Source organism: Electrona antarctica (genome assembly GCF_951216825.1).
Source record: "Electrona antarctica genome assembly, chromosome: 10".
NCBI classification, from domain to species: Eukaryota; Metazoa; Chordata; class Actinopteri; order Myctophiformes; family Myctophidae; genus Electrona; species Electrona antarctica.
The window spans coordinates 10,864,925-10,891,779 of NC_136791.1; the positions used below are offsets into that span (position 1 = coordinate 10,864,925).

The following is a 26,855-nucleotide window of genomic DNA, read 5'->3' on the forward strand; positions in this document are numbered from 1 at the left end:
ATCTTTTTTTTTGCAGGTGGATTAGCCTATTCTCTAATACGGCATTTTTTCCTGTCGTTTGTTGCAACCCGAATAAAACAAACAAGAGGATCTTTGTCTCCCAATATAGTCAGATGTCTTATCATTACAGAAAATCCTTTAATACTAATATCAAGGATTGCAATCTCTCCGTTCTGCTCTTCGGGTCCAGGGAGATGAAGAGAGACCTGCATGCATTGACTTGATGATTCTGAGATAAAGATCTCCATGCAACTCGGTGGAATGCGGCGGCGGCGGTCATTGAAAAACACCCCTCCCTCACTTTCCACCATTCTCTCCTCTCCAAGCTATCGCTGATCATATCTCAGCCATCTCGCGGCCTCTCAGCTCATCAGTCAGCAGTGCAGTAATACAGCAATAAGGGCAGTAACAGGCCCAGGGTCAGCCAGAGAGCCAGTGTCACTGCCTCACTAAGGTTATTAAAGCCGCCGGGTGCTTATATCGTTTTTTAGTTTTGTTGGAAAGCCTGAGCAGCTTTTTGTGCAAAGGTATTAGGCCAGTGGACTGCATACGGGGCGGCAGTGGCTCAGGGGTAGAATGGCTGGATGGTAACCGCCACTCCCCCAGAGTTAGTGTCGAAGTGTCCTTGAGCAAGACACTGAACCACTAATTGCTCCCGATGTGCTGGTTGGTGCCTTGCATGGTTTCCGCTGCCATCGGTGTATGAATGTGTGTGTGAATGGGTGAATGTAATGCACAATCTATGTAAAGCGCCTTGGATAAAGGCGCTATATAAATGCACCATTTACCATGGAGGGGTTGGCTGGTACGGTGCCGTATGTCAGAAGGTAGAAATGTCTTAAATGGATCTGACATTTAAATTTGCATCGATGCTCGTCTCCTCAGCCAGAATCTCTAACAAGATGTCACGTAGTGATGATTATCTACATAATATTGATGAACTGGAAATGGTCGGAAAAGTAATGAATGGTTGTAGGTGAGGTGAACAAACACTAATCACGTGTTTGTGGACACTTAGCAAGTCACGATGGAATTTAAATGGGCCATTAGTGCAAGGGAAAATTGTCCTCATTATGCACTTGTCATAATCGCAACATTAATCATGGAGCAATTAAAAGCAAATGATAACTATGCTGAGCATTTGTCATACAACTAATCACAAACAAGCAATAAGCGTTAGTTCAAGAATAATGGCATTCGATCTCACAACGCTAACAGATTCTCTTTACACAGCGCAATGTGACCTTATGCCGAATTTATAGTTGTGCACCGCTGTCATGCACGGAAATGGGCGATCTACAAACTCACTATGCATGGCAGCACAACGTGCAATAAAGAATATCAAGCCCTTTATCTGCAGATGATCCACCTTGGAGGTCGTCCACAGTAAATAGCGTTTGGCTTTTCCCACATTAGCTGAAATTCACAGACTCCTTTTTGAGAGAGGCAAATTGTTATATTGAGTCAAACGGTTAAGGTGATGGGATTGACACAAAATGGAGTTTCGCTGGGCTTTTGTTCATCACTTTCAAGCATTTGTGTTTTCTTGCTTTTTTCAGGAGGCTCATACATTGCACCTATAGCTGCATGGCACAGCTGTAGACTGACTTCAAGGGAGTAAGAAGGGGCCTTGAAGTCTCAATGGTATCTCAAAACAGCCTATAAAAAAGAAATTGTATCGGCCTAAACAGAAGGAATGTGCTCCAATATTGTTCTGCTGGTGAAATAGAGTATACATTTTCCCAGTTTCGCTGGGCTTTTGTTCATCACTTTCAAGCATTTGTGTTTTCTTGCTTTTTTCAGGAGGCTCATACATTGCACCTATAGCTGCATGGCCCAGCTGTAGACTGACTTCAAGGGAGTACGAAGGGGCCTGTTCAGAGATGTTTGACATGCAGGATGTAGTAGTCAAACTGAACTCAACTTACATTTACATTGCTCGTCTTATTTTGCACAGGCCAAGTTTCACTTGTCACTACTAGCAAGTAGCAACTAAGAGCCAAGAGCTATGCTACCGAAAAGCACATGATGTAAAGAGGAAACACAGTTAACTAATGAAAGCAAGATAAAGCAAGACGGATAATTAGACAAATCAATAATTTCAGATTTCAAAATTTCAAAAGCCAAACAGAGCGTTCTATTAGATAGATAGATAGATAGATAGATAGATAGATAGATAGATAGATAGATAGATAGATAGATAGATAGATAGATAGATAGATAGATAGATAGATCTAACAGATCACACAGTACATAGACAATAAAGAAACAATGCCAACAGAAGGCCACCAGTCATAGTTCCAAGAGGCATCACATCACACTTTATGCACGGAACTGAGATGGGGCCTGCTTGTTCATAAGTCCTATACTTATGGGAACAAACGATCTTGAGGCCCTAGCCTGCAGAGAAGGTACCATGTACCGTCGCCCTGATGGTAAAAGATGGTATTGGCTGTGTAACGGGTGTGTATTGTCCCTAGTAATAGCTTTCCCCTTCCTGAGTACCCGGGTCTCATACATTGAGGTCATACTCTCAAATCATACCCCAGCTATTTTGCTGGACACGTTGATGATTTTATGGAGTTTGTTCTTATTAACCAATGATAATGAGCCATACCATGAAACAAAACAAAATGTCAATGCACTCTCCACAAAGGATCGATGAAAAAGTGCCATAACATTTTTTTCCATGTTATACTGTCTCAGTCTGCGCATAAAATGCAGCCTCTGCTGACCTTTCTTATAGATGGAATGAGTGTTGGAATTCCATGTCAGCTTGGAATCAATCGTTGTACCCAAGTACTTCCTCCACAATCACTACCCCATCCCCACCAATGACTATTTCCTGGTGTGCATGAGCACCAGTCCTAAGGTCAAATATGACCTTAGTTTTTTTTATATTCAGCTGAAGGAAGTTACTCCTGCACCAACCGGCAAACTCGTCCACTGTTCTTCGATAGCTTATCTCATCATCCTCAATCAGACCAACAATAGCTGTGTCGTCTGCAAATGTAACAATACAGGTGTTGTCTGACTCACTCCTACAGTCGCTTGTGTACAGCGTGAACAATACCGGTGAAATCACGCTCCCTATTATTTGCTCTTGAGCCATATAATTCATTTGGGCTGAATGTGATCCCAGTGTGCATATCGCAGATCAAACACTATGTTAAGTCCTTGGCTAATGACCATAACGTTGAAATATCTTCCCGTAAATATCCAGTCTACTTTTGTTGGCTGGAGACACACTAATTAAATAATGGCCACGGGTTTTGTTGCCAAGTCTTCTGACACTCAAAAGGTCTACAGATACATGAGTTTGGGAAAATCTCAAGTCCTATCCTTGACACAAGTTTACATAAGCTGGCTCATACATACCGAATACATTGAAAACTGAGGCAATGTTAAGTGAGTCTTTTGGTGAGTGGATCTGCAAAGAGGAGTACACACTCAAAATATAAAAGATTCTGACTATAAAGGTATTCTGAATTGAACATTATACATTCAATTAATTAGCCATATCATATGGCTGAAGTCATACCCACAACATTATCAACATGATTTTAACCCATGTTGGGCGGGAACACCCCTTTTGGTGTATTATGTTATGCTTTAGCTATTGAAAAATAGCAGATCTACAAGCTCATAGCGCGCCACCGAGTGGCGCGCTACGAGCTTGTAGGTCTGCTATTTTTGAAAGATCGAACTTTCATAGCTTTTTCAGAAAACTGTCAGGATGTAGAAGACATTTTTAGAATCTGATCTCAGGTCAAAATGGGTTAATAACTGCAGTGCACAGCCATGGTGCAACCCTATTGTAAAAAGTGCAGCCTGTGGATTCAGTCATTACTTTATAGTACTTGATCTTGCACATTGTGTGTATGTATATATTGTACATAGGACACATAGAATAGAAAGCCTATACTGTACATTTATACTACTCTAATGCAGTATGTTTAACCCATTTTGACCTGAGATCAGATTCTATAAATGTCTTCTACATCCTGACAGTTTTCTGAAAAAGCTACGTTTCTATGTCCGTCGTTCTTCGATTTTTCAAAAATAGCAGACCTACAAGCTCATAGCTATGAGCTTGTAGATCTGCTATTTTTCAATAGCTAAAGCATAACATAATGCTAACACCAAAAGGGGTTCCCGCCCAAAATGGGTTAAATCCAATGTGTTTTAGCCATTGTACATAAATGGAATGAATGAGAATTTTCTGATGCAACCTGGTGTAAATGGGCAATTCTAGAAAACCCTGCTGATACAGTAGCTATTGAAATGTTGCCATACAATGAGAAGCAAACAAGTTACAGGCCCAAAGGGTGTTGCATCCCAGGGACAGTGTTTTCTGCCCTTCTCATTATATTGGGTAATATTGGCAACAGCCCACCACCACATTAACAGTATGCCTAATTTAGACAAGTCTGCCTCGAAAACACCAAGCACTTCTTTCGACCAAGTTCTGACTCAGTTTAGGGTTTTTGAGTGGTGCAAACCACTCCAACAACTGGCTTTGTACCCGTGTACCCGTGTTTGTTCGTACCAAAAAAACGAGCATGGTTGCTATGGTTAGTGTGTGACGTCACTGACATAGCTGATCAGACTATATAAGACCTTGCACAACTCAGTTCACACGGGTGTGGTTTATTTTTTGTTTGCTTAAATTGTGAGGAGGTAAAACATAACCTTGCAGGATGGGGGTGCACAGTGTGCACTGAGCCGTATAAACATTCAGATGTGACAGAAGTGACAAGACAAACTGTGTCAAGAGGAAGCGATGTACAATTCTGCGACGTAGCCGTCTGATGCCAGTGACACAGACTAATAATATATATGACATGGAATCTTTTGACAGCTGCAGAAACATGGACGACTTTATAAAGTGTCGACTAAATCTCAAGAACTTCCTGAGACTAAAATGTGCAAATTATACACTTTCCTTGATAAGACAGATAAGATCATCCATTAATACATTTTGAAAACCACTTCAAACTAATGTGTTAATGAATATCAAAATATAGATGAATCTGAACCTGATCTCTGCTTAAGACATCAGGCTGTAGCTGAGTTGGAAGATTTATGTCAGGACAGTCACATAAACCCCAGGGCAATAAATTAACCTCCGTGGCTAGTTATGCTTTCTCCCTCTGACCGCTTAAAGCTTTCCAACTAGATTTTTCCCTTGCCAACTGTAGTTTGAGTCAACCCTTCAAAATCGGAGATGCTCCTTTGACTCATTCCTGGACCATCAGGCAGCTGTGATACAAGTTAGGACTGAAATACAGAACTAAACCTCCAGTGTGATTATGGACATAATGGAGCAATATGAACTACAGGGCCTTTCATCATCGGTGGCAACTGTAAACAATTCATCTACAGCTTGGCCGTGCCAGACAATAATGTGCTCTATTACAGTAAAAGCCTTGAAAACCTCCCTTGTTCTCATTCCAAAGAACAGTGAAACGTTACAGGGAGATATCTGTCTTATTTATCGGCACCAATGAAGAAGGTCAATAGTATCCGAGTTCTGGGCTTAAGTACACATATTATGATGTAAGATGGCATCCCCGTGCTCTTAATTTCCCTTGCCGTTTGATAAGTTTAAAGAGTTGAAGGGGAAACAAGGCAGGGCGGATGACTCATGGACCGGAGTTCAGGGTCGGCAACAGGACACAAGCGTTTTCCCAAAAGGCCTCTCTGTTTAGCTTGCACCACCTGCAGATGGTCGAACAGGCTGTGTTGACCAACGGAATTGCCCAGTGAATATCCCACTGCCAACCTCGCTCGATTGCTTTTAAAATGGCATACGGATGTAAATGGAACTACGTTGACTTTTGGCAAATAACACCCTTCTGCTCATTTAAATAATTTTCTGTGGAAGTGCCAGCGCTCTGGCATAAACCTGCCACAGCCATAGATATGACACAGAATTCATTCCTTTTTTTGTGGATATCATTAAGCTCTATAAATATAGAGTGCCATTTCAAACTAAGAGACTAAGAACTGCTGGTACATACGGGTGAAAAGTTTCCAAGGAAAGTTAAGACAATAATTGGCACTTCGGAGGCACTCCCCAGACGGTCGTCAAGGGAGGATGACAGAGGTTGGGGTGTCGATGAAGAAGGCCAGACATGTGACAACCATCTAACCAGCCTGCAGATTCCTGGATCCACATGTAGGCTGGGAAGATGCCTGCTCACAGAGCCAGCAGCTGCCTGGAACGCTCGCATCTCCACTCAGCAACAATGAGACGCGGTACCGAGTCAAGCCGTTGTTCTAACCCAGCTCATGGATGGAAGAGAAGCAGAGAAAAGAGATGGATTACTGTATGTCTGACAGTGCCCACAGTCAAACATGTGTAGTGTTTTTTTCCTTCATTATGTTAGACCAGGTGTGGGCTTTGATGATGGAGAGCAGGAGAGGGCCACTATATTTCCACACTCACTTCAGAGGGCCACATTGCATATACTGTCAAGCTGAAACCTCTTATCTCCGTATTTTATTTTATTTTCGTAATGAATGCCCTACTTTGTCATTCTGTCACACAAAAGTAGCAAAAACAGACTATCGACAAGCTTAAAGTGCATCGCAGGCTCTGCAACATCGATCTCGCACTAGTCTTTGTTGATTTCTCAAAGGCTTTTGATTCAGTGGACAGAGCCAACATTTTTGAAATTCTTAAATGATATGGTATCCCCGACAAAATGATCAATGCCATAAAAGTTATATACACAAATACCTCAGCGATCATCCTTACTCCTGACGGAGAAACACCATCATTCCCCATCCTTGCTGGCATTCTCCAAGGCGACACACTTGCCCCGTTTCTATTTATTATTGTTGTTGATTATGTTCTTCGTATGTCAGTTGATACTATCAAAGATAAGGGCTACCAACTAACCCCTAGGAGAAGCTCTCGTCATCCTGCTAAATACCTAACCGACGACACTGATTTCGCTGATGACATCGCGCTTATCAGTCAATCATTGGAATACGCTCAGGCTCTCCTTCAGTCTCTTGAGCAGGCCTCCAACTGTGTTGGTCTTTATCTCAACGAGACCCAAACTGAATACGTAAATATATGCAAATCCAACAATAACCACATTATAAAAACACTTAACTCTCCTCTGAAACAGGTTGGGTTCATATACATCTTCTTCCAAAAAGGACTTTCAAACTAGGAAGGGTATCGCCTGGTCAGCCTGCAATGACATGCATAAGATCTAGTCATACCAGCTTAGTAAGATGTTAAAAGTAAAAATATTTAGGACGACCTTTGAGCCGATTCTACTCTATGGCTCCGAGACATGGACACTTTCAATGAAACTAGAGAATCGGTTGGATGGCACTTACACTACACTTCTAATGAGAGCGCAAAATCGGTCTTGGAAGAGCCACCCATCGACTAATCTAATATACGGCAACCTTCCCCGTGTTTCTTCACTAGTCCGATCCAGAAGAACACAGTTTGCCGGCCACTGCTACAGAGCTGACAATGAGGTTATATCTTCCCTTCTTCTCTGGAGTCCTGCCTCAAAGCAGACCAGAGGTAGAAAACTGTCGTTCCCTGATGTCATCGCTATAGGGACACAGGCATCAGTAAGCAGGAACTGGGTCGAAAAATGATGATGTTGATCAAAACTGATTAACAACTCATCACAAATCCAACTTGTTCCAGTTGTTACATTGAATCTCAGTTCCTTTAAACAAGTGACACCATCCTTCTATAAAGTATGAAATAGGCTTTACGTTACCATTTAACAATCGCTACCTAAATGGACAAATCTCTGCTGAGCAGTTTCACACAGGCCACGATATATTGCCCCTTTTGGGAAGCAGCACCATTGTGTGACCCGCAGTACACCGAGTCCGTTGCTCTGTTCAGCATTGTAGCTTGTTGTACGCAATCTCTTCTAGCCCCAAATGACAAAAGAGATACAAGGGAGAGGATTAATTCTATTCAGGTACCGTTTCTTGTCTCTGCGTTTCTCTGTGGCTCTCGATCGATGCTAGACCCTGCCCTCCCCTTTCCACAAATGGACAACAGGAGGGCAATCAATCACTCTTACTGCCAGGGAGTGGCTGTCCAAGGGGAGGAAAGAGACTCATCCAGGTGTGTCGCTCTAAAAAGAAACTCATCTCCCCCTCCAGCAATCCCAATTCCAGTAAGTCTAATAACATGCACTTGTGCGTGCCACACACACACACACACACACACACACACACACACACACACACACACACACACACACACACACACACACACACACACACACACACACACACACACACACACACACACACACACACACACACACACACACACACACACACACACACACACACACACACACACACACACACACAATAGGGTACAACGCTAAAAGGCCATTGCTGAAACTGCAGCACTGATTAGTGAAATAATGATCCATTCTGGGTCTGAAGATGCACATGTTAAGCAGCATGTTCAGATGGCTTTCTGAACATTCTGGTGCTTTCTGCTTTGCAGAATCTCACATTTTCTGTTCTACTACTTTACATTGGTTAAACATTTATAAAGCCTGTAACCTTTAAAAAGTCCATAGATTTGGCTGCCACATGACGTAATCTTCAAAAGCCATGCATTGGAGGGGCTAGCGCTCCTCAAAAAGAAAAATCACACCTGTGTGAAGTGAGGGGCGTCTCTTATCATCTTACAACATCGAGGACAAAACAAACGCAGACAAAACAAACATTAAACTCTGTTCATTGTTAATGGCATTTAATGTTTGTGTTGGTGACAAAACAAACATTAAACTCTGTCCATTGTCAATGGCGTTTGTCTAAGGAAAAACAAACATTAAACCTGTATATAGGAGGGGCTAGCCCCCCTCAAAAATACAATAAAATGATAGAGATACAAGGTTTCTGCCTGACAGTAACCAAATGCAATATCTTGCAAATAATGTGGTAATATGACTTGTTTGGCACTATCTTGCAGCCCCAGTGGGCATTATGTGACACACCGTTGAGATGAATGAGCTTTCACTTACATCTCTTTGAATGGCAGATCCATTTGAAGCCAAACTTCCCCCAACAAACTGTACTACTAATAGAAATGTTGGGGGGGCCTCTGACTGTCATTAAACCTTCTCCACAAAATGCAAAAAATCCAATAGCAATTAAAAGTTAATTATCTCTGCAGGATCGACATTTCATTTAACAAACAGGACTAAGAATGAAAATCAATCGCTGTGGCCTGGTGAGGTGTACGGCGGCGGCTTGTGCTTCAACTCAGAGTAATTACCTCTTCTTCATCGGCAAAAGTCTTCTTGTGCTTTTCCCATCTTAACCCATTCTGGGCGGGAATCCCTTTTGGTGTTAGCATCATGTCATGCTTTAGCTATTGAAAAATAGCAGATCTACAAGCTCATAGCGCGCCACCGAGTGGCGCGCTACGAGCTTGTAGGTCTGCTATTTTAGAAAAATCGAAGAACGACTGACATAGAAACATAGCGTTTTCAGAAAACTGTCAGGATGTAGAAGACATTTTTAGAATCTGATCTCAGGTCAAAATGGCTTAAAGGAAGTTGCTGTGCGAGCTATGTGACAAACAGACAGAGCGAGGGGAAACTGCAGCATGACTCACTTTCTCACCTATCAATTAGTGCCCTCTCCCGCTCTCCCCCCCTTCGTTTCCTCTCCTCTTAATCGACTCGTGTCTGGCAGAGGTGGAAGCAGCCAGGCAAGAGACGGACAAAATATTTCCTTCAGCAGGGGGAAAACAAAAGAACCGCCACACAGGAGACAGCAATACCTCTGACAACTTACTTTCGAGAGAAAATTGCCGTTTCACAGGGGGCTAGCTCAGCGATGATCAGCGCTTGATGGATTTTTTTCCTTCCAATCCAATGCTGATATTATCACTTGAAACAGACCACTCAGTCTATCTGTGTTCCAAACACATCTATAAAAGGTTGAGATGAAATTGACCTTTGTTGACTTGTCAGGAAGTGTTACAGCATAGTTTTTCCCTACAAATAGTGAATACACACTAACCATGTGCTTGAAATAATTCTTTATTTGCACACTTGATTAAAGCATGTCAGTTATTCCAATTCTTCAACATACCACAGTCCACCAAGATTAGCACACAGGCAGAATATTAACCCATTTTGGGCGGGAACCCCTTTTGGTGTTTTAAACATTATGTTATAATTTAGCTATTGAAAAATAGCAGATCTACAAGCTCGTAGCGCGCCACTCGGCTTGTAGGTCTGCTATTTTAGAAAAATCGTGAAAATATTTATTTCAGAAAACTGGAGGATTTAGAAGAATTTTTTTAAATGTTGAGGTCAGGCCTAAATGGGTTAAGCAAAGCACAAACTGAGCTTCACATGAACATTTAGGTGTATACAGTAGATACCATTTACTGTAGCTTCACCTCAGCCATAATAATGCAATCTAAACAAACTATCACTGCCTTTATAAAATCTCTTCGATTTGTACCTCCAGCTGTCTTTTATTTCAGCATCACCAGACAGAGCCTGATGGGAGTGCAATACCCTTGGCTGGGCTTTGATAGCGAGATCAACCAGAGTGGGTGTACGGCACGCGTAAAGTGGATTCAGACCAGGGAAGCAGCCCATTTCAACAAAATGGGTCCAGGACCACATATTGTTCCAGCAGTGTGGGAAAATATAACTGTGTGATTCCAACTATTCAACGATAAAAAAGGAAATGAACTGCTGATACGAGCTAAGGCTAGTGGTGGGTGACACACCCATGGGTGGTAGTTCAGAACTCCTGTCACCACCAGCACAAGACAATATGTGCTGAGTAGTACGGAAAAAAACACAGAAAAGGACATAAAAAGCTACCCAGTTTGGACGAACCAACATTGGGATGAAGTGATCCGGATATGGGCCAGAATAGAACACATCACGTCATTGGCATAGGAAGCAAGCCGTGACATCCCCACATTTCTGCTGCCTCAGACGGCAAGGGAATCGTAATGCATGACATCACGTTTGGAGTCTGTAGCGGCACTGCTGGGTGGTGTTCAAACCCTGCGTCCACGGCATCATTACCTTTTCGTTAATGGCAGACCAGGACATATCGTATAATAGCCAAGGGGCCATCAAGGGTGTAACTACAGTGATTATGGCAACAAACAATTCTGACATATTGAAATCATTTTCTGGGAAATTGAATTTCTCGGCAGTAGGTAACTGGAGGAAACTGGCAGTACCCTTTTCTTAACCCATTTTGACCTGAGATCAGATTCTAAAAATGTCTTCTACATCCTGACAGTTTTCTGAAAAAGCTATGTTTCTATGTCAGTCGCTATGAGCTTGTAGATCTGCTATTTTTCAATAGCTAAAGCATAACATAATGCTAACACCAAAAGGGGTTCCCACCCAAAATGGGTTAATAGAATGGTGAATGCATAGCTCGTTTTGAGCTTTTGAGTGAATCGTTTCAGAGCAGAGGCAAATTGCCTTTAAATTCAAATGAATAGGAGAAACAATCATTGGGCTCAGTTCACCACACCACATGCATATAGAGAGGAAAGTGTTTATATAATTACTGTATACATATGCAGACGCATTTACAATTGAGGGAGTGAATCCCATACCACGTCATCATAAAGCATATATCATAATTAGTGTAGTTCCCTTTGGCAAATAACCCTCTTACTAATACTAACACCAACACTAAAATTACTTCCATTGTACCGGGACAAATAAATTAATCTTACGTATATAAAATACAGGGTGTTAGGCTAGCAGCTGGCAAAATCTGATGCACCGTCAGTGGCTGTTTCAAAAATGGTATTTACGCTTTGACAATCGGTCTCCCGGGTTTAATTACAGCAGAAGTGCTACCTCAGCTGGGCAATCATTTACCACCAAAAAAGGAAGAAAAAGAAAAACACTTAATCTGAAAGAAGAGAGGGAAGAGGAGAAAGAAACAGTGTCCTCCAGTCGATGATGAGTCTCACCTCCAGCTCTGCATCACTGGGCAGGTTATTCTTGGACTCCGTCGTGCCCATAAAATAGGAAGTACATTCCATGCATTTGAATTTGAGACAGAGTAAAATGGCAGGGAGCCGTCAGTCACAAGGGACAAAAAGACCCATTGATTTCTCCCATTTGGACTCAAGCTGTTGAGCTGATGAGGGTCCGTCCATTCAGTAGGGCCAGAGCACGCACGTGGTTCACAGAAACCTTTTAGCTCGAGACACCAAAAGACAATTTTGACCCATCAAGTGAAAATATCAGATCTATAACTTCTTAAACATTTGTTTTCTAATTAATGGAATTTCGTTAATTTTTTTAATGTATTTACCACATTTGGAAAATTCATTGAGTCCGTTTTCAATTCAATTGTTTTTTCCCCCTTTTTTCCCCTTTAGTCTTTTGCTTAAAAAAATAAAAATAAATGTAGGAAACAAAACATATTAACAAGATATTTACTCGCGGCCCACAAAAATGCACCACGACCCACAGATGAGCCAGAGTCCCGACCCGCTGTTTGGAAAACTGTGGTCCATAGGGCCTTGGCTTATGTTACTGTCTAAGGATGGTTCTGTTCTGACCCGAGAGGATTCTGTGCTGACCCAAGCTGTGAGCTGATGAGGGTCCATTAATGAATTGCATTTTTAATGAATTGCATTTTTATAGCGCTTTTCCAAGTGCTCAAAGCGCTTTACAATGGTTCATTCATTCATACATTGGGAGGTGAAGCGGCGAACAGTTGACGCCAGCGTCCTCACTTCCCACATTCACACACCAATGGTGGCAAGCACACACCGACCAACTCATTGGAGGCAATGTAGGGTTCAGTGTCTTGCCCAAGGACACGACATGTGGACAGGAGGAGCCGGGATTCGAACCGCCGACCGAGGGATCATTGGACGACCTGCTCTACCTCCTGAGCCACAGCCTCTCATTCAGTAGGCAGGGCCTTAGGTTGCCATAGTAGACGGCAACATAAGAGAGCAATGGTTCCCAAACACTGGGTTGGGACCGTCATAATGTGATTACAACTAATTCAACTGAATCGATGCCACTAAAATTGTAGTGAAAGGTTTGCGTACAGAACAGAAATTAGTCTATGATGTCAGGCCACACACACACACACACACACACACACACACACACACACACACACACACACACACACACACACACACACACACACACACACACACACACACACACACACACACACACACACACACACACACACAAATTCAACTCTTGAGCTTGACCTTTGTCATTAATCTTCTCCTCTCGTTTCTATGCTGTCAAAGAAAAGCAGAATCACCTTGAAAATAAGCTTAAAAGAGCCATTATCATAATAGAATCATCAGCATGGGTCATCCCTCACTTGGTCTTGGATCTGGACTGGACACAATCCTTTTATCAGAGGAATATATAAATGTTTATGTAATCACAGAGATACATAGAAATGACATTTCTATTGCAATGTTGGGCCTCAGTGTCAAACCCTGAAAATATGTTGGTTATATGGAATGCATAACAACATTCGCTATTGGGGCCTCCAGCAAAGTCAGTGACTGTGAATGCATATTTATTTGACCTATCTGTGCTTTTATATCTACTGTATGCATTATTTTGTATTTTATTTCATTCAAAAATAGAGGTGCTTGGGTGGCGTAATGGTAAAGTCCACCACGGAGGTTGTGGGCAGGCTGCATCTGGCTTTGTCGAGCGTCTACACGAGCACAAATGGCCTGCGTTCGGGGGAGGGAAGCCAGGTGGTCAGGGTGATACTGGTCATTGCATGTATTCCTACAGGCTGCGGAGGCACCTGTCAGCGGGCGGGCAGGGTGATACTGGTCATTGCATGTATTCCTACAGGCTGGGGAGGCACCTGTCAGCGGGGAGTGTTGGACGGGAGCATTAGGACAAAGGCTTTACTTCCTCCGGGTGGGGCTCTTCACTTGTAGGTGAGCCAGTAGGAAACAACAGAAGTGACAACACAGCAATGTGTGTGGGGAGGAATCAAACGGCATAATGACTAAATTGGGGAGAAAAAGGGGTAAAAAGCAACACAAAAAAAGTAAAAAGGAAGGCTTGAAGAAAAGTGAGAAATTGTCATTCTTTTATTCTATCATTTCCAGGTCAGTGCTGCCATCAGGAGCAGGATGCCTGTTAACATCCTGCTCCTGATGGCAGCAACAGAGCAGTAGAGCTACAATTCCCCCGTCTCACCTGTCTATCCCTGGGCTCGGCTCGCCAAGCTGCCTGGGGCACAGTTGCTGAAATGTCAGCGGCCGGCACAGTCCCGCAGTAATCCCCCCAGTAATGTATAAATTCACACACTGATCCTCTCAGAATAGTGGTTCTTAGTTTTCCAGAGACTTTTTCTTTTTAGTTTTTAAAAGGCAAGAGAGGGGAGTTTTGGCCCCGAGCAATGTCAGCCCCTGGGTCAGCCTCCAGAGAATTAGTTTCATTCTTTTCTTTTTTGCTTTTAATTTCCTGTCCCGTCACGTTCCTTCCGCTCACAAGGGTTCTCATCACACTGGATGGCCGGTACCCTCGCCATGCTCTACCGGTACTGGCTAAGTGGGCTATCGGGTTACTGTACATGACGTCTCTGAAGTAAGGGAATGTCTCCCAACAAGCTTACGGTTGCTGAGAAATGGGGACCTGGCTTGTCTTTGAAAACTCCGCCAAAAACTGCTAAAACATCCCAACGTTACAATGAGGGAAAACCACAGCTGTGGAAAACCATGCCTGGCAGCCACTCTCTCTCTTGTGGTATGCTTGGGATCATTTCAGGGATTGGGATCCCTTCCCATCCCATCACAGCGGAGCGGTCGTCGATCCACCTGAGCCTGGAGGCTACGGCGTTGTGGCAAGCCCAGCAGGGCAGTGAGGAGAGACGAGAGGGGAACGGGTTCACACGTGGGTAGGATACGGCAGGGGGGTTACAGCTTTGGTCATGCCTTCCAATCAGCATTGCAGAGTATAGGACTGGAAGCTTAACTACAAGTTTCAAAATCAATTTGATTACACTATTTGTTGATCTGATGGTGATCTTTTAACAGATGTTGTTATTCTACAGTATGTTGAGTGTATGTGTATATATGTAGATTAAATGTGATTTGCTTGTAATCTTGCCATCATTGTAAAACAACCTCAAAAAACAAATGTCACGGAAATATGGACTTGTTACTCGTTACATTTATCAAGCAGCAGCAAAACTATTATTTCTGTCACGTTATCATTCATGCTAGATTGAGACTATAGTAAACACAAATAACATGACTATCGTCACGAGACGATAACACTGTTAACACCAGATAACAGCGATGACAGCCCATACAGCTCTTTTAGATAACACTACAACAGTAAATAGTGCTTTTAATTTACTCTTCACCCTGGCCAAGGGCATTTTTGGCAGGGGTCAAAAATGCTTTTGCATGTGGGTGAAAGGCCCAAATGTATGTAGAAAAGGCTATGCATCAAGAAGCTAACACAATTCACATTGTCTTTAACGTCGTCCATGTTTGCTTATCTTCTGGGTCCGATTTAAAAAATGTTCATGAACTTAGCTTCAATGTAGTTAGCCGCTTTTTTGGTCGCTTCAGCTAATCTTAACAACTACGTTTCTCTCAGTGGCAGCTATTTCCAGTGAGTAGCTTCCCTAACACAGATTGAAATACACATATGAATAAAAGGGATATATTTTTTTTAATGGAGAGACCAGAAGGCAAAAGAGGTGCAAAGGCACTTGGCCTTTGCACCTCCTTTGCCTTCTGGTCTGGATAAGGAATCTGCTAATTACCGTTCCAGCAACCATCCTATATTAAACCCTAAATACCACTTAAAACCCTAAATGTACTTTGTTAGCCGGAGTCCCCCAGGGCCAGGGGTCTGTATTAGGCCCTCTCGTTTTGACCCTCTGGGTCTTTGGCCGAATGTTCACTCCAGAATAGGGACACCAGAGTTAATGTGGTTAAGACACTGACATAAAGTCCACTGAACTATTGAAGACTTGAATAATTGAAGTTCTGTTCCGTTCCCCACCGAGACTGAGTGCCAGCATTTTGATATACAGATCCAATGCTTCATTGACGCGATCTGAGCCAGTAGCGAATTTCCCTTAAGAAATAGGCAATGTTGTTCTCAAAATGAATGCAAATATATTCAGAAGCGATAGCTGGGGGAGTGCAATAACTCCACAATAAATTAAGGAATAGCAGAGAAAGAGAAGCAAGGACGAGCCTGAACAATATCTCTGCAAAATACCCCTTAATGCAGTGGCTAAACGGTATCACTCATTTATTCCAGACAGTGAATGTGCCACTGGCATTACGGAGGTATATGGGCAGCAGCTTTCCATGAATACTTAAAGGATAATTCCATACTAAAAGGCTTTCTTACCTTTCTTTGTAGTTGTTACGTCCCCACCAAAGAGGTCCAGGTGTTCCTTATTGGCTATTTCCCCTACCATAAGCCCTAAATTAATTGCATTGAATTGGAATTGAATGGGGCTATGGGGTGTTGTGCTAATTCGCTTATTTCCATCGCTCAAAATTATTATTTTTGTATATATCCTCTCTTCATAATGTAAATAATATCCCAAGCGGCACACTTTACTACTTATTTCGATGGAAATAAGCGAATTAGCACAACACCCCATAGCCCCATTCAATTCCCATTCAATTCAATGCAATTCATTGAGGACTTATGGTAGGGGAAATAGCCAAAAAGGAGTTTTTGCACAAAAAAACACCTGGACCTCTTTGGTGGGGACGTAACGACTACAAATAAAGGTAAGAAAGGTAAAAAAGCCTTCTAGCATACAGTTAATAAGAGAGGGGAGATGGATCAAATATTTTAAGATAGAGGTTCTCTACTGTAATTTAATGTATATAAAACTGAAACATCAATGTGATCATAATGTGAATGTAAAATTTAAACATAATTACAAGTAATAACTAAATTAATTAAAGCAATACGATTCAGAAATGTCAGTGGTTGAACTAAACTTAAAGACAAACTTTTCTAATTATCTTAATTCAGAAAACTCACCATAATACTATCCAATATTCCGTATAGTCACTTGCATTTGTATGAAATCTCAACTGCTGCATACAGATTATATGCCATTATAATTGTGAATAGTTCCTGTCATATAATGGCTCATGGGGCTTTAAGAATGGACCATGTATAATGCTTTAATAGATGCTTTAACCCATTCTGGGCGGGAACCCCTTTTGGTGTTAGCATTATGTTATGCTTTAGCTATTGAAAAATAGCAGATCTACAAGCTCATAGCGCGCCACCGAGTGGCGCGCTATGAAAAATCGAAGAACGACTGACATAGAAACATAGCTTTTTCAGAAAACTTAAAATTTAGAAGACATTTATAGAATCGTTCCCAGGTCAAAATGGGTTAATGTGATGGAGTGTGGACTACTTAGATAACGCTGCCACTGAGACTATATAGAACCGTGCGTGCGCATGCGCGCGCACGCGCACGCGCACACACGCACGCACGCACACACGCGCACACACACACACACACGCACACACACGCACGCACACACACACCCCCTCCCAACAACAATTGGGGAGTTTGTATTTATGCAGCCTTTTGATATTGCACTCCCCGCAGCATAGGGGAGCATTTCAAGTGAGAGTTGTAGAGAATTCATCAATGTATCCGCGTACAGTGAGAAACCATGGGCCTTGTATTGCCTCAGTACTTCAGTACTCTGACCTACCCCAAGTTGAACACTTAAACCATATACGCTTTGTTGACCAGGATCCTCCAGGGCTCTATACATGGACCAGGGGTCTTCCTTCCCTCTTCTAGACCAAATCTCTTTCCTTAAAATAGCAGATCTACAAGCTCACAAGGCGCCACGATGTTCGCCTCTATTAGGACATGCCCAGAATTTGGACGCAAGGGTTCATGTGGTTAACTGCGCAAGCCAGACAGTTGCACACACCACTGAGATACATAATGCAAAAGCCAGCAGTAAAAGCTTGGCATGAAGTTCAAGGCGTATATATACAAGCCCCATGGTCTGAATGACGCATACAGCCTAGAACAGGAGACTAACCACACTGACACATGAGAGAAATGAGACAGAATATATAGTATACATTGAACACTTTTTACTACACCATATTATTTTATGGTTTCAGACTACCGTTACTCATCAATGGATTTTGGCCACGCGGCTGCTCTTCCAGAAAGCAGCTCTTTAAAACGCAGAGGAACAAAGAAAAAAGTGTATCAAAGTAATTCTACACAATTTAAAGTTTGTTACTGTAGAGATGCCATTTCTCCTTGCAGTACAATGTTTGAGATGCTTTCATGTAATTTATAAGAACTCTCTAGGAGATAGATGCATCTTTATAATTTGAACAATTAAAACACCAGATGGTCTGATCTATCTCGAGGAGAGAAAGTCCTGGTGAAGACAGAGTCTGAGGTCTGCCGCAACAGCCTTGTTCCAAACAAAAAATAAATGAATAAAAAAAAGATTCGCAGACTTGGATGGACAAAAGGGGGAAATATCAACTTGCCATGATAACGACAGATGCCAAGGCACGCGGCGGTGTTATTCTGTTGAAAAATACAATACCACTCGCATGATATTCTGGCCTAGGAGATTAGGACAGTCCCTGTCCCTGTGACACACCTACCTATACATGTACACATTTGGAGTGTTAAGGCAAGAGAGACGTTTACCCGCTATAAGATGGACGGATATATTGGCCATTGCAGGGAGCAAAGTAGCGACATGTGACCCCTCGAAAACGAGATGCTGCATCGCATGGGGCTTATCCCCTTATCAAAATAAATAGATACAATGTGTTAATCTCTAAAACCACCGGGCTGCCCAGATGCAGGGCATGTTGAAAAAAAAATATATATATATATCAGTATCATGTAGTAGAAAGAGATGGTGGCAGTGGTGATGGCGGTGGGGTTGAATGCTGCACCTGCTGAGTATTGCGGCGGTGGAGCGGAAATTACCCCCCCCCCACCCCCCCACCCCCCTGGTGAGATGAGAGGGGACATGACCCCTCATCTTACGAGTATGAGGACGTAGGAGGGAGATTCAGAAAGACAGGCACAAAGAGGGATACTGTCACATATCTAACATTCCAATAATTCTCATTCCTATCTACAGACTCCGCCCCTCGTCTCTCATCTCCCCCAGGGGACACCGCATGGAACTCTGTGCTGCAGAGCACGATAACGACTGCTTCAAGTTATGCGTGCACATGCGTATTCTCCATAGATGGTATCAGACACACCATCAGACATTATGACATTTAGAAATGTTCTCCCTCTTCGCACATTGGACGCTTAAGTTGCCACATAAAGGGGGAGAAATATTTATCAAGCACCCTTCAGTTCGGCAATATTGTCAACATTACCAGACCAATGGGTGCTTTGGCCTTACAGGTGAATTAACACCGCGGCATCAGGCAAATGCACGGACAGGACAAAAGGCATATGTCAAGGGATCACAGTAGGGGGTCACTCTGACTTATGATTGACCTTGTTAAAAGAATGTCACGAAACAGAACCAAATCCATGCTAGAAATACCTAGTGAAGTAAAAGTGAAAATGAAACTCAAACTGAGAAGTTCAAACTGAAATGTGGAGCATAGATGGAAAATAAATCTATGCATGTTAAAAGCAAGAAATGAACTGGTTTGAAGAAACGACATGGCTCCCATGTTGAACTCAGGCTTCATGTGGCCAGCCCAGTATATCAGTCACCTAGGTCTGTCTATTTAATGCTCTTTGCCATGCCGCTTTAAATAAAGGCTTTTGTACTAGACTGTAACAGAGTGCCTTGGACCCCTTTTTTTGCATTCTCATTAACGAACCCTCGCCAACGAGCACCCGTTTACTGTTCACAACCACACGGACCACGGCAGCGCTTCTCTTCTTTCTTTATATTCAACTGAGTGGTGCTGTAATGTACTTGTGCTATACACGCGTGCGTGTGTGTGTGTGTGTGTGTGTGTTAGTGACATTTGGTGGTGAAAAAAACGCTAATTCCGTGCTTGGACGGACCCAGCCAGCCAGCCAGCCAGGGCCACACATAGCTACACAATGGAGTGGCTGCACGCCTGCACCACTCAAAAATATATAAAACATACAGGAAAAACCTGCTAAAATACTAACATTTCTTGTACACAAGAAATGCCCAGCAGTTGGCGCGATTAACCCCAGACAAACAGATACACACACAGAAAGACCCTATGCTAGAATGCTAGATGACTAGCCTCCTACAAAGCCATGTGGTAAAAAAAGATTGATGAAGTAAGTATGTATAAAGACAGCCGTTTCCATGTGGACAAATGAGGCGTAGAAGATCGTCACCTTGCTAGGACATGTGCACAAGCAGCCAGCACAGTGCAGATTAGTTTACAAACTGCACCCATATAGTAGTAACTACTAGAGATTTGTATTGAGCCAGTTTAAGAACAAAAAATCTTATAAATTGAACTCAAATTGAATTGTTTTTTTGTTTTGTTTTTAATCTCTTGCAAGGCCAACAGACAGGAGGCGGGAATATTGCTTTTGCCCCTGTTCAGTGTCTGTGTGTCTGTTTGTTAGCGCAGCTAATCTCGCAAAACGATTGTCGTCTTCAAAGTTTACATGCACAGTTGCACACTCCCAGTATGCCACTCCACCCCAATATGTTTTAAATGTGTCTCATGGTGGCGCTTGTTACTTTATAGCACCTTACATTGATGTCATGTTACAGTACGGTTTCATATTTATGTCATATGTTTATGTCAAGATATATCACGAGGAAAACTTGACGAAATATGTTTCCATTAGAGCTGAAAATAGCGTTTAGATTTAATAATATAGTATATAAAAGAATTAGTAAATTCCAAAGTCCACCCATTATCCCCAAGTATTCTGTGGGACACCTGGGCTTCAGTCACGTCACGGCACCCAGTTTGAGAAACCCTGCTATCAGTGCTATAGAGTGCACCTCCAAAATAACTTTCACTTCTGCACATAGGGGGCGCAGCGAATATGAAAGGTTACGTCATTCGTATGGCATGGAAGTACCATTACCCACAGCAGCTTCCTTGGCTCCTGAAAGCTGCAACCCACAATTTAAGGCAGCTATATGCTCCACATTAATCCACCCTACCTCCAATGGCACGTTCGGAACCAGAGAGGGAGACGCAGCCAACCATCAAAGGAGTATGATAGTGTCTTACTCCCCCACTTTGAAAACTACTTTGAGAACTAAAGGCTTATTCATACTCCAGTTTTCGGTGATTAGGTGACCACCGCTATCACCGAAAACTACAACATGACGTCACTGAGCTACGGTGAACAGACCAAGTGATTGGTCTAGAAGTTGGGTTGGTTTTGCAAGCTCCCGACATAACGAACATGCGAACAACAGACTCGCAAAACAGAGCAGCGGGAGAACGAGAGAACAAAGGAATGAAATAAAAGAGACAGGGACAGAAAGAGAGAGAAACTATATAGAATAGGTGGTGGCAGCGGTAGCTCAGGGTAGAGCTTCCGGATGGCAACCGCAAGGTCGCCAGTTCGAACCCGGGCTCCCCCAGAGTTAGTGTCGAAGTGTCCTTGAGCAAGACACTGAACCCCTAATTGCTCCTGATGTGCTGGTTGGTACCTTGCATGGTTTCTGCCGCCATCAGTGTATGAATGGGTGAATGTAATGCACAATCTATGTAAAGCGCCTTGGATAAAGGCGCTATATAAATGCACCATTTAGGAAAGGACCAGAAAGGAGTAGAATAGAAGCAGATATGCACTAGGCAGTAGAGAGAAAGCAGAGGGGATCAATGAACGAATTTGAGAAATTGTTGGCCATGGAGGTTAGGAGATATGAGCACAGTAATGGACTATGAGCGCCGCCATCAAAACCACCATTTTGGTGTTTTTTTTGTTTTTACCTAAAACTGGAGCCTGATAGTAGGACAGAAACAAATACTTACAGTTGTGTAGGCCTGAAGTTCCTCCTCAGTTAGTCTGTGGACTGGGTTGTTCTTCTGGAAGTCAGTGCTAGAAGACAAGACACATAGTAAATACAAAATAAGCACATTGTGTATGCACACATATTCACACCCCCAAAATCATTAACGTATATATACACATTTTACACTGCACTTGACCTACACATTTTGCACAGTGAAATACAATGTTCAACTTCAAAGTAGTAAGGATGGTTCTGAAAGACTTATATTGACTGCAGTGAACCCCCTTCCTGTACATCATAATGTAGTGACATATGATTTTATTCCCCAGTATTGATTTATTTAACGGTCAAGTGCTTTAGTTGATAAGGGCTGACGAGCCATCAGTGTTCTGGCCATTAGCCAGTATTGCCCGTGTTATGATGGAATGGCGTTTCATTGTCCCCCCGAGTCTGAAAGGCCATTAATCTACATCACCAGCCCATCTGAGAAAAGGGCCGCGATTGATTTCATAGCAAATCGCGGTAGTAGTTTGAGAGAGTTTCAGTGTGGCCTAGCATTACCAAACCAATGTATCCGTATTTCCTGCATGAATAGACACCAAGTTAATAGGTCAGTAAGTCAGTGAAAGGGCGAACACACAAATCAAAACAGAATGTAGCAAGTTAACCTGTTTTAAATCCTATACTCACCAGGAGGAGTAGAGGCATGACATGAAGGGCTATTAAAAGGTATATTCACAGCAATAGCACATCTACAATCTCACAAAGCATCACAACGTCAACCTATTATTACATCAACCTATTATGACCCCACCCCCCCACCCAGAAACGTGCCTGCACAGCCAAGGACTACCAATCTTACTTGAAATGTGATGTGATGTCTTCTTACACCCCCCCCCCCCCCCTCTATGCATCCCCCTCTATCCCCCCACCTCTTCTTTGTTTTCTTTTTTCTGATGCAATGAAGCTAAGGGCAGCGCCGAAATATGGCTGCAGCTGTGTAGTTCTAATTGTTCTCTCTATCCCCCTTTACTGCAATGCATGTCACTGAAACAAATTCCAATCAACTCTGTTGACATGGCAATAAAGTATTGAATCTTGAATCTCTATCCCCAGAACCGGGACGGTTAGGGTTCATGTGGTTAAGCGACTACAACTCTAGATGGGAACAGCTTGCAAATCAAATCGTACAAAAGCTGTTGCAGGTACTGGCAGAGAGGTAGACGTTTGGCTTTATGAGGAAGGCTTCCATCCAGACCAAAGAGGATTTGGATTTCAGGGAGATTAGGTGCAATAATAACCGGTGCTCCTTCGCAAAATTTGTTTATTATTTTTCCACTTAATCCATTTTGGGCGGGGACCCCTTTTGGTGTTAGCATTATATTATGCTTTAGCTATTGAAAAATAGCAGATCTACAAGCTCATAGCGCGCCACCGAGTGGCGCGCTACGAGCTTGTAGGTCTGCTATTTTTGAAAAATCGAAGAACGACTGACATAGAAACACAGCTTTTATAGAAAACTGTCAGGATGTAGAAGACATTTTTAGAATCTGATGTCAGGTCAGAATGGGTTAAATACAGTTAGTGCTGCGCGTAGCGTCTGCCAGGTGGACAAAGCACACGGCTACTGTGGTGCTGAGGCCTTGGACCCAAGCCACACCTCATCCTTTTCCACAGCCCCCCCCCCCCCCCCCCCCCCGGCACTGCCGTTGCACTGCACTGCTGCCTGGTAAACACACCATGAGGCCTGGAGACAGGAAACCCGCTGAGCATATGGAGAGGATTCTGGTGGATTCTGAATGGACCAAATAAGAATAGGAGCTGGATGGGATGGAGAAGATCTACACCAGTATGTCATCGATGTGATTCCAAGTCTATGGGAATGGGATTTATACATGTTTGCATTAACACTATAAAACGGGGAAAGCATGTGTCATTTTAGATTTTAGATATTATTTTAACCACTTTAACCATTATTTTATACTTGGCTATTAAAAGATAGCAGCTCTACAAGCTTGGAAACCGGAAGGTTCCCAGTTCAATCGTTGGCTCCCCCAGAGTCAGTGTCGAAGTGTCCTTGAGCAAGACGCTGAACCCATGAATGCCACAGACGAAAAACCGTCTAAGTCCACACTATTGATCCATAATGTATAAATGATAGATAAGGGTTCAGGACAACGAGGCCTTTTCGTGGAGGGGTCAGAATGGCATTTGGACTTAGACTGTTTTTCGTCTGTGGTACTATTCTTCCTGATGAGAAGGTTGGTGCCTTGCATGGTTTCCTCTGCCATCGGTGTATGTGTGTGTGTGTGAATGGGTGAATGGGTGAATGCACATTGCACAATCTATGTAAAGCGCCTTGGATAAAGGCGTAATATAAATACACTTAAATAAATGCATTTTACTCACAGTGCAGCACAAAAAAAAAGTTACAAATTGAAGCACATCTTTGAATATACATATCTTTTAAATTAATGAAGACTATTTACTGGTGTGTGTGTGTGTGTGTGTGTGTGTGTGTGTGTGTGTGTGTGTGTTCAGCAGTGTGGGGTGAGGGGGTGGGGGTAGTGTTTGTGGGGAAAGCCACAGAGTTCGCTGGGTTTGTCTTGGCATCCTGTGCTGATCTCAAAGACATGGTCACATTACAGAGGAATTTCCAATATGATAAATTGCACGTGGAGCCAAACCAGTAAAAATATTTACAATTTCATTCCTTTTTGAACGTCTATTGTGGTTTCCTCTTTTTCCACAACATTCCTGTCCATGCGGAGAAATCAAGCGACTGCACCTAGTTTTTACTTAAAGACTAAAGACTAAAGCACTAACTTTATTCTCTCAAAACCAAACGGTTAAAGCACGGACGCCCATCATTATAGAGCGACGTCCAATTGGTTCGGTCTCAGGTGTTCAAAGGGGGAAGGGGTCATTGGACAGCAGAGGAAAATGAGGGTTGGGGGGGGTCATAACAACAACAAAAATATATAAAACATTTAATTAAAAAGAGTATTGTCCTGTTTAACCCATTTGACCTGAGATCAGATTCTAAAAATGTCTTCTACATCCTGACAGTTTTCTGAAAAAGCTATGTTTCTATGTCAGTGGTTCTTTGATTTTTCAAAAATAGCAGACCTACAAGCTCGTAGCGCGCCACTCGGTGGCGCGCTATGAGCTTGTAGATCTGCTATTTTTCAATAGCTAAAGCATAACATAATGCTAACACCAAAAAGGGTTCCCGCCCAAAATGGGTTAACTTAACTTTCACTGATGAATTAAGACGAATTAAGAAGAAATATGAGATGTAGAGATGGGAGTGAAGGATGTCTGACGCAATGAATATGACCAAATCAACTCCCAACCATGATTTGATGATTGCAGCTACAGTAGCATGACTGGGTCTAATTGGCTGCCAGCACTGTGCCATGGTCCCATAATCAGTAGATGGAAGTAACAGGTAAGGTTTATCAACCTCTGACTACTTTGACAGAGAACAGCTGGACGAGTGGAATCCTTCCCTGTGCCAGGCCATGTATTGCAGGTGATTTCAAACCATAAAAGTTCAAGTCAAGAGAAATACGTATAAATCTACGTCGACTAGAGAATTCGATGGACGATGAATGTTGCTTCTCTGAAGAAGGAAGATATTCTGAGGGACATATTCGGTATGTCCAGGAAGTGATGGCCAAGCCCTCGCAACCTCTGAAGAAGACAAAGGGAGGTCACATTCCCTGAGCTCAGAGAAGCACTGTGCAGTCCACTCTCTGATCTTTTAGACTGCAGGGGATTCTTAAACTTTTCAAGCCTGGGGCCAAAATTCTACAATAAATAAAGCTTTATCTTGGGACATCAGCCCATCATAACAGAGTGTTGTTGTGGTGTGACAGGGCGAGGGTTGCAACTCATTTTCATTCCCTGACACATAGTTAATCCATTTTGGGCGGGAACCCCTTTTGGTGTTAGCATTATGTTATGCTTTAGCTATTGAAAAATAGCAGATCTACAAGCTCATAGCGCGGCACTGAGTGCCGCGCTATGAACTTGTAGGTCTGCTATTTTTGAAAAATCAAAGAACGACATAGAAATATAGCTTTTTCAGAAAACTGTCAGGATGTAGAAGACATTTTTAGAATCTGATCTCCAGTCAAAATGGGTTAAGGAAATGCTGCTTTATCCCCGTGGAATGAGAGTGGAGAGCAGATAGATGATGATATCCTGTTGAGAATGTGTGAGCAGCATCCCAGTGGAGCACACATTGTATTTATAATGCCGGGAGAGAAGTCAAGGAGTTTGGACATCTTCCTGAACTTAGTCTAACTCTAGAAATGGCATTGCTCTACGCCAGACTGGCGTGGGCTACGTGGATCTCAGGATCAGGAACCGCCAATACAACCAGATATGCCCATATATGTGCATAATACTGACATCAGGGATCTCCATATATGGCTATAAAAAAGGACATGGACTGACAGATACTGTATGTGCAAAAAAGAGACACAAGTAGACATACATATACTACCCGTGTAGAGCCCACCTCCAAGAATCTGCACAAATATTATAGGTTGAGGGTGATTCAAGGCAGTGGCCTTTTCAAGCCAGCTGAAATAGTATTGGTGGAGGTACTAAGTTAGCCTACTTACTGGCAGTGTGTACAAGACATTTTGCGCTTATTGATCATATTGGTTTGCAAGATTAGCTCTGGATCAAACACACATGCGCACGCACGCGCCCACACACACACACACACACACACACGCACACGCGCGCGCGCGCGACAGAGCGTGGTGCTAATGCCAGAGAAATCCGCGAAATAGACATAGAAGACAGGTCACTTCCGCCCGCATCGGAAGTGATGTAGTGTTGTTTCTGTAGTGTAATCCTAGGG

General features: G+C 42.8%; 1 protein-coding gene across 1 annotated transcript in view; it reads right to left on the reverse strand.

The window, feature by feature from the left end:
• ttc27 (tetratricopeptide repeat domain 27) overlaps window positions 1–26,855 on the reverse strand; it is a 174,091-nt gene that overhangs the window by 85,613 nt on the left and 61,623 nt on the right. Inside the window, exon 9 of the mRNA XM_079512396.1 lies at window positions 21,996–22,062. Within this exon, the coding sequence (XP_079368522.1) occupies window positions 21,996–22,062 (67 nt within the window). The remainder of the gene's footprint in view (window positions 1–21,995; window positions 22,063–26,855) is intronic.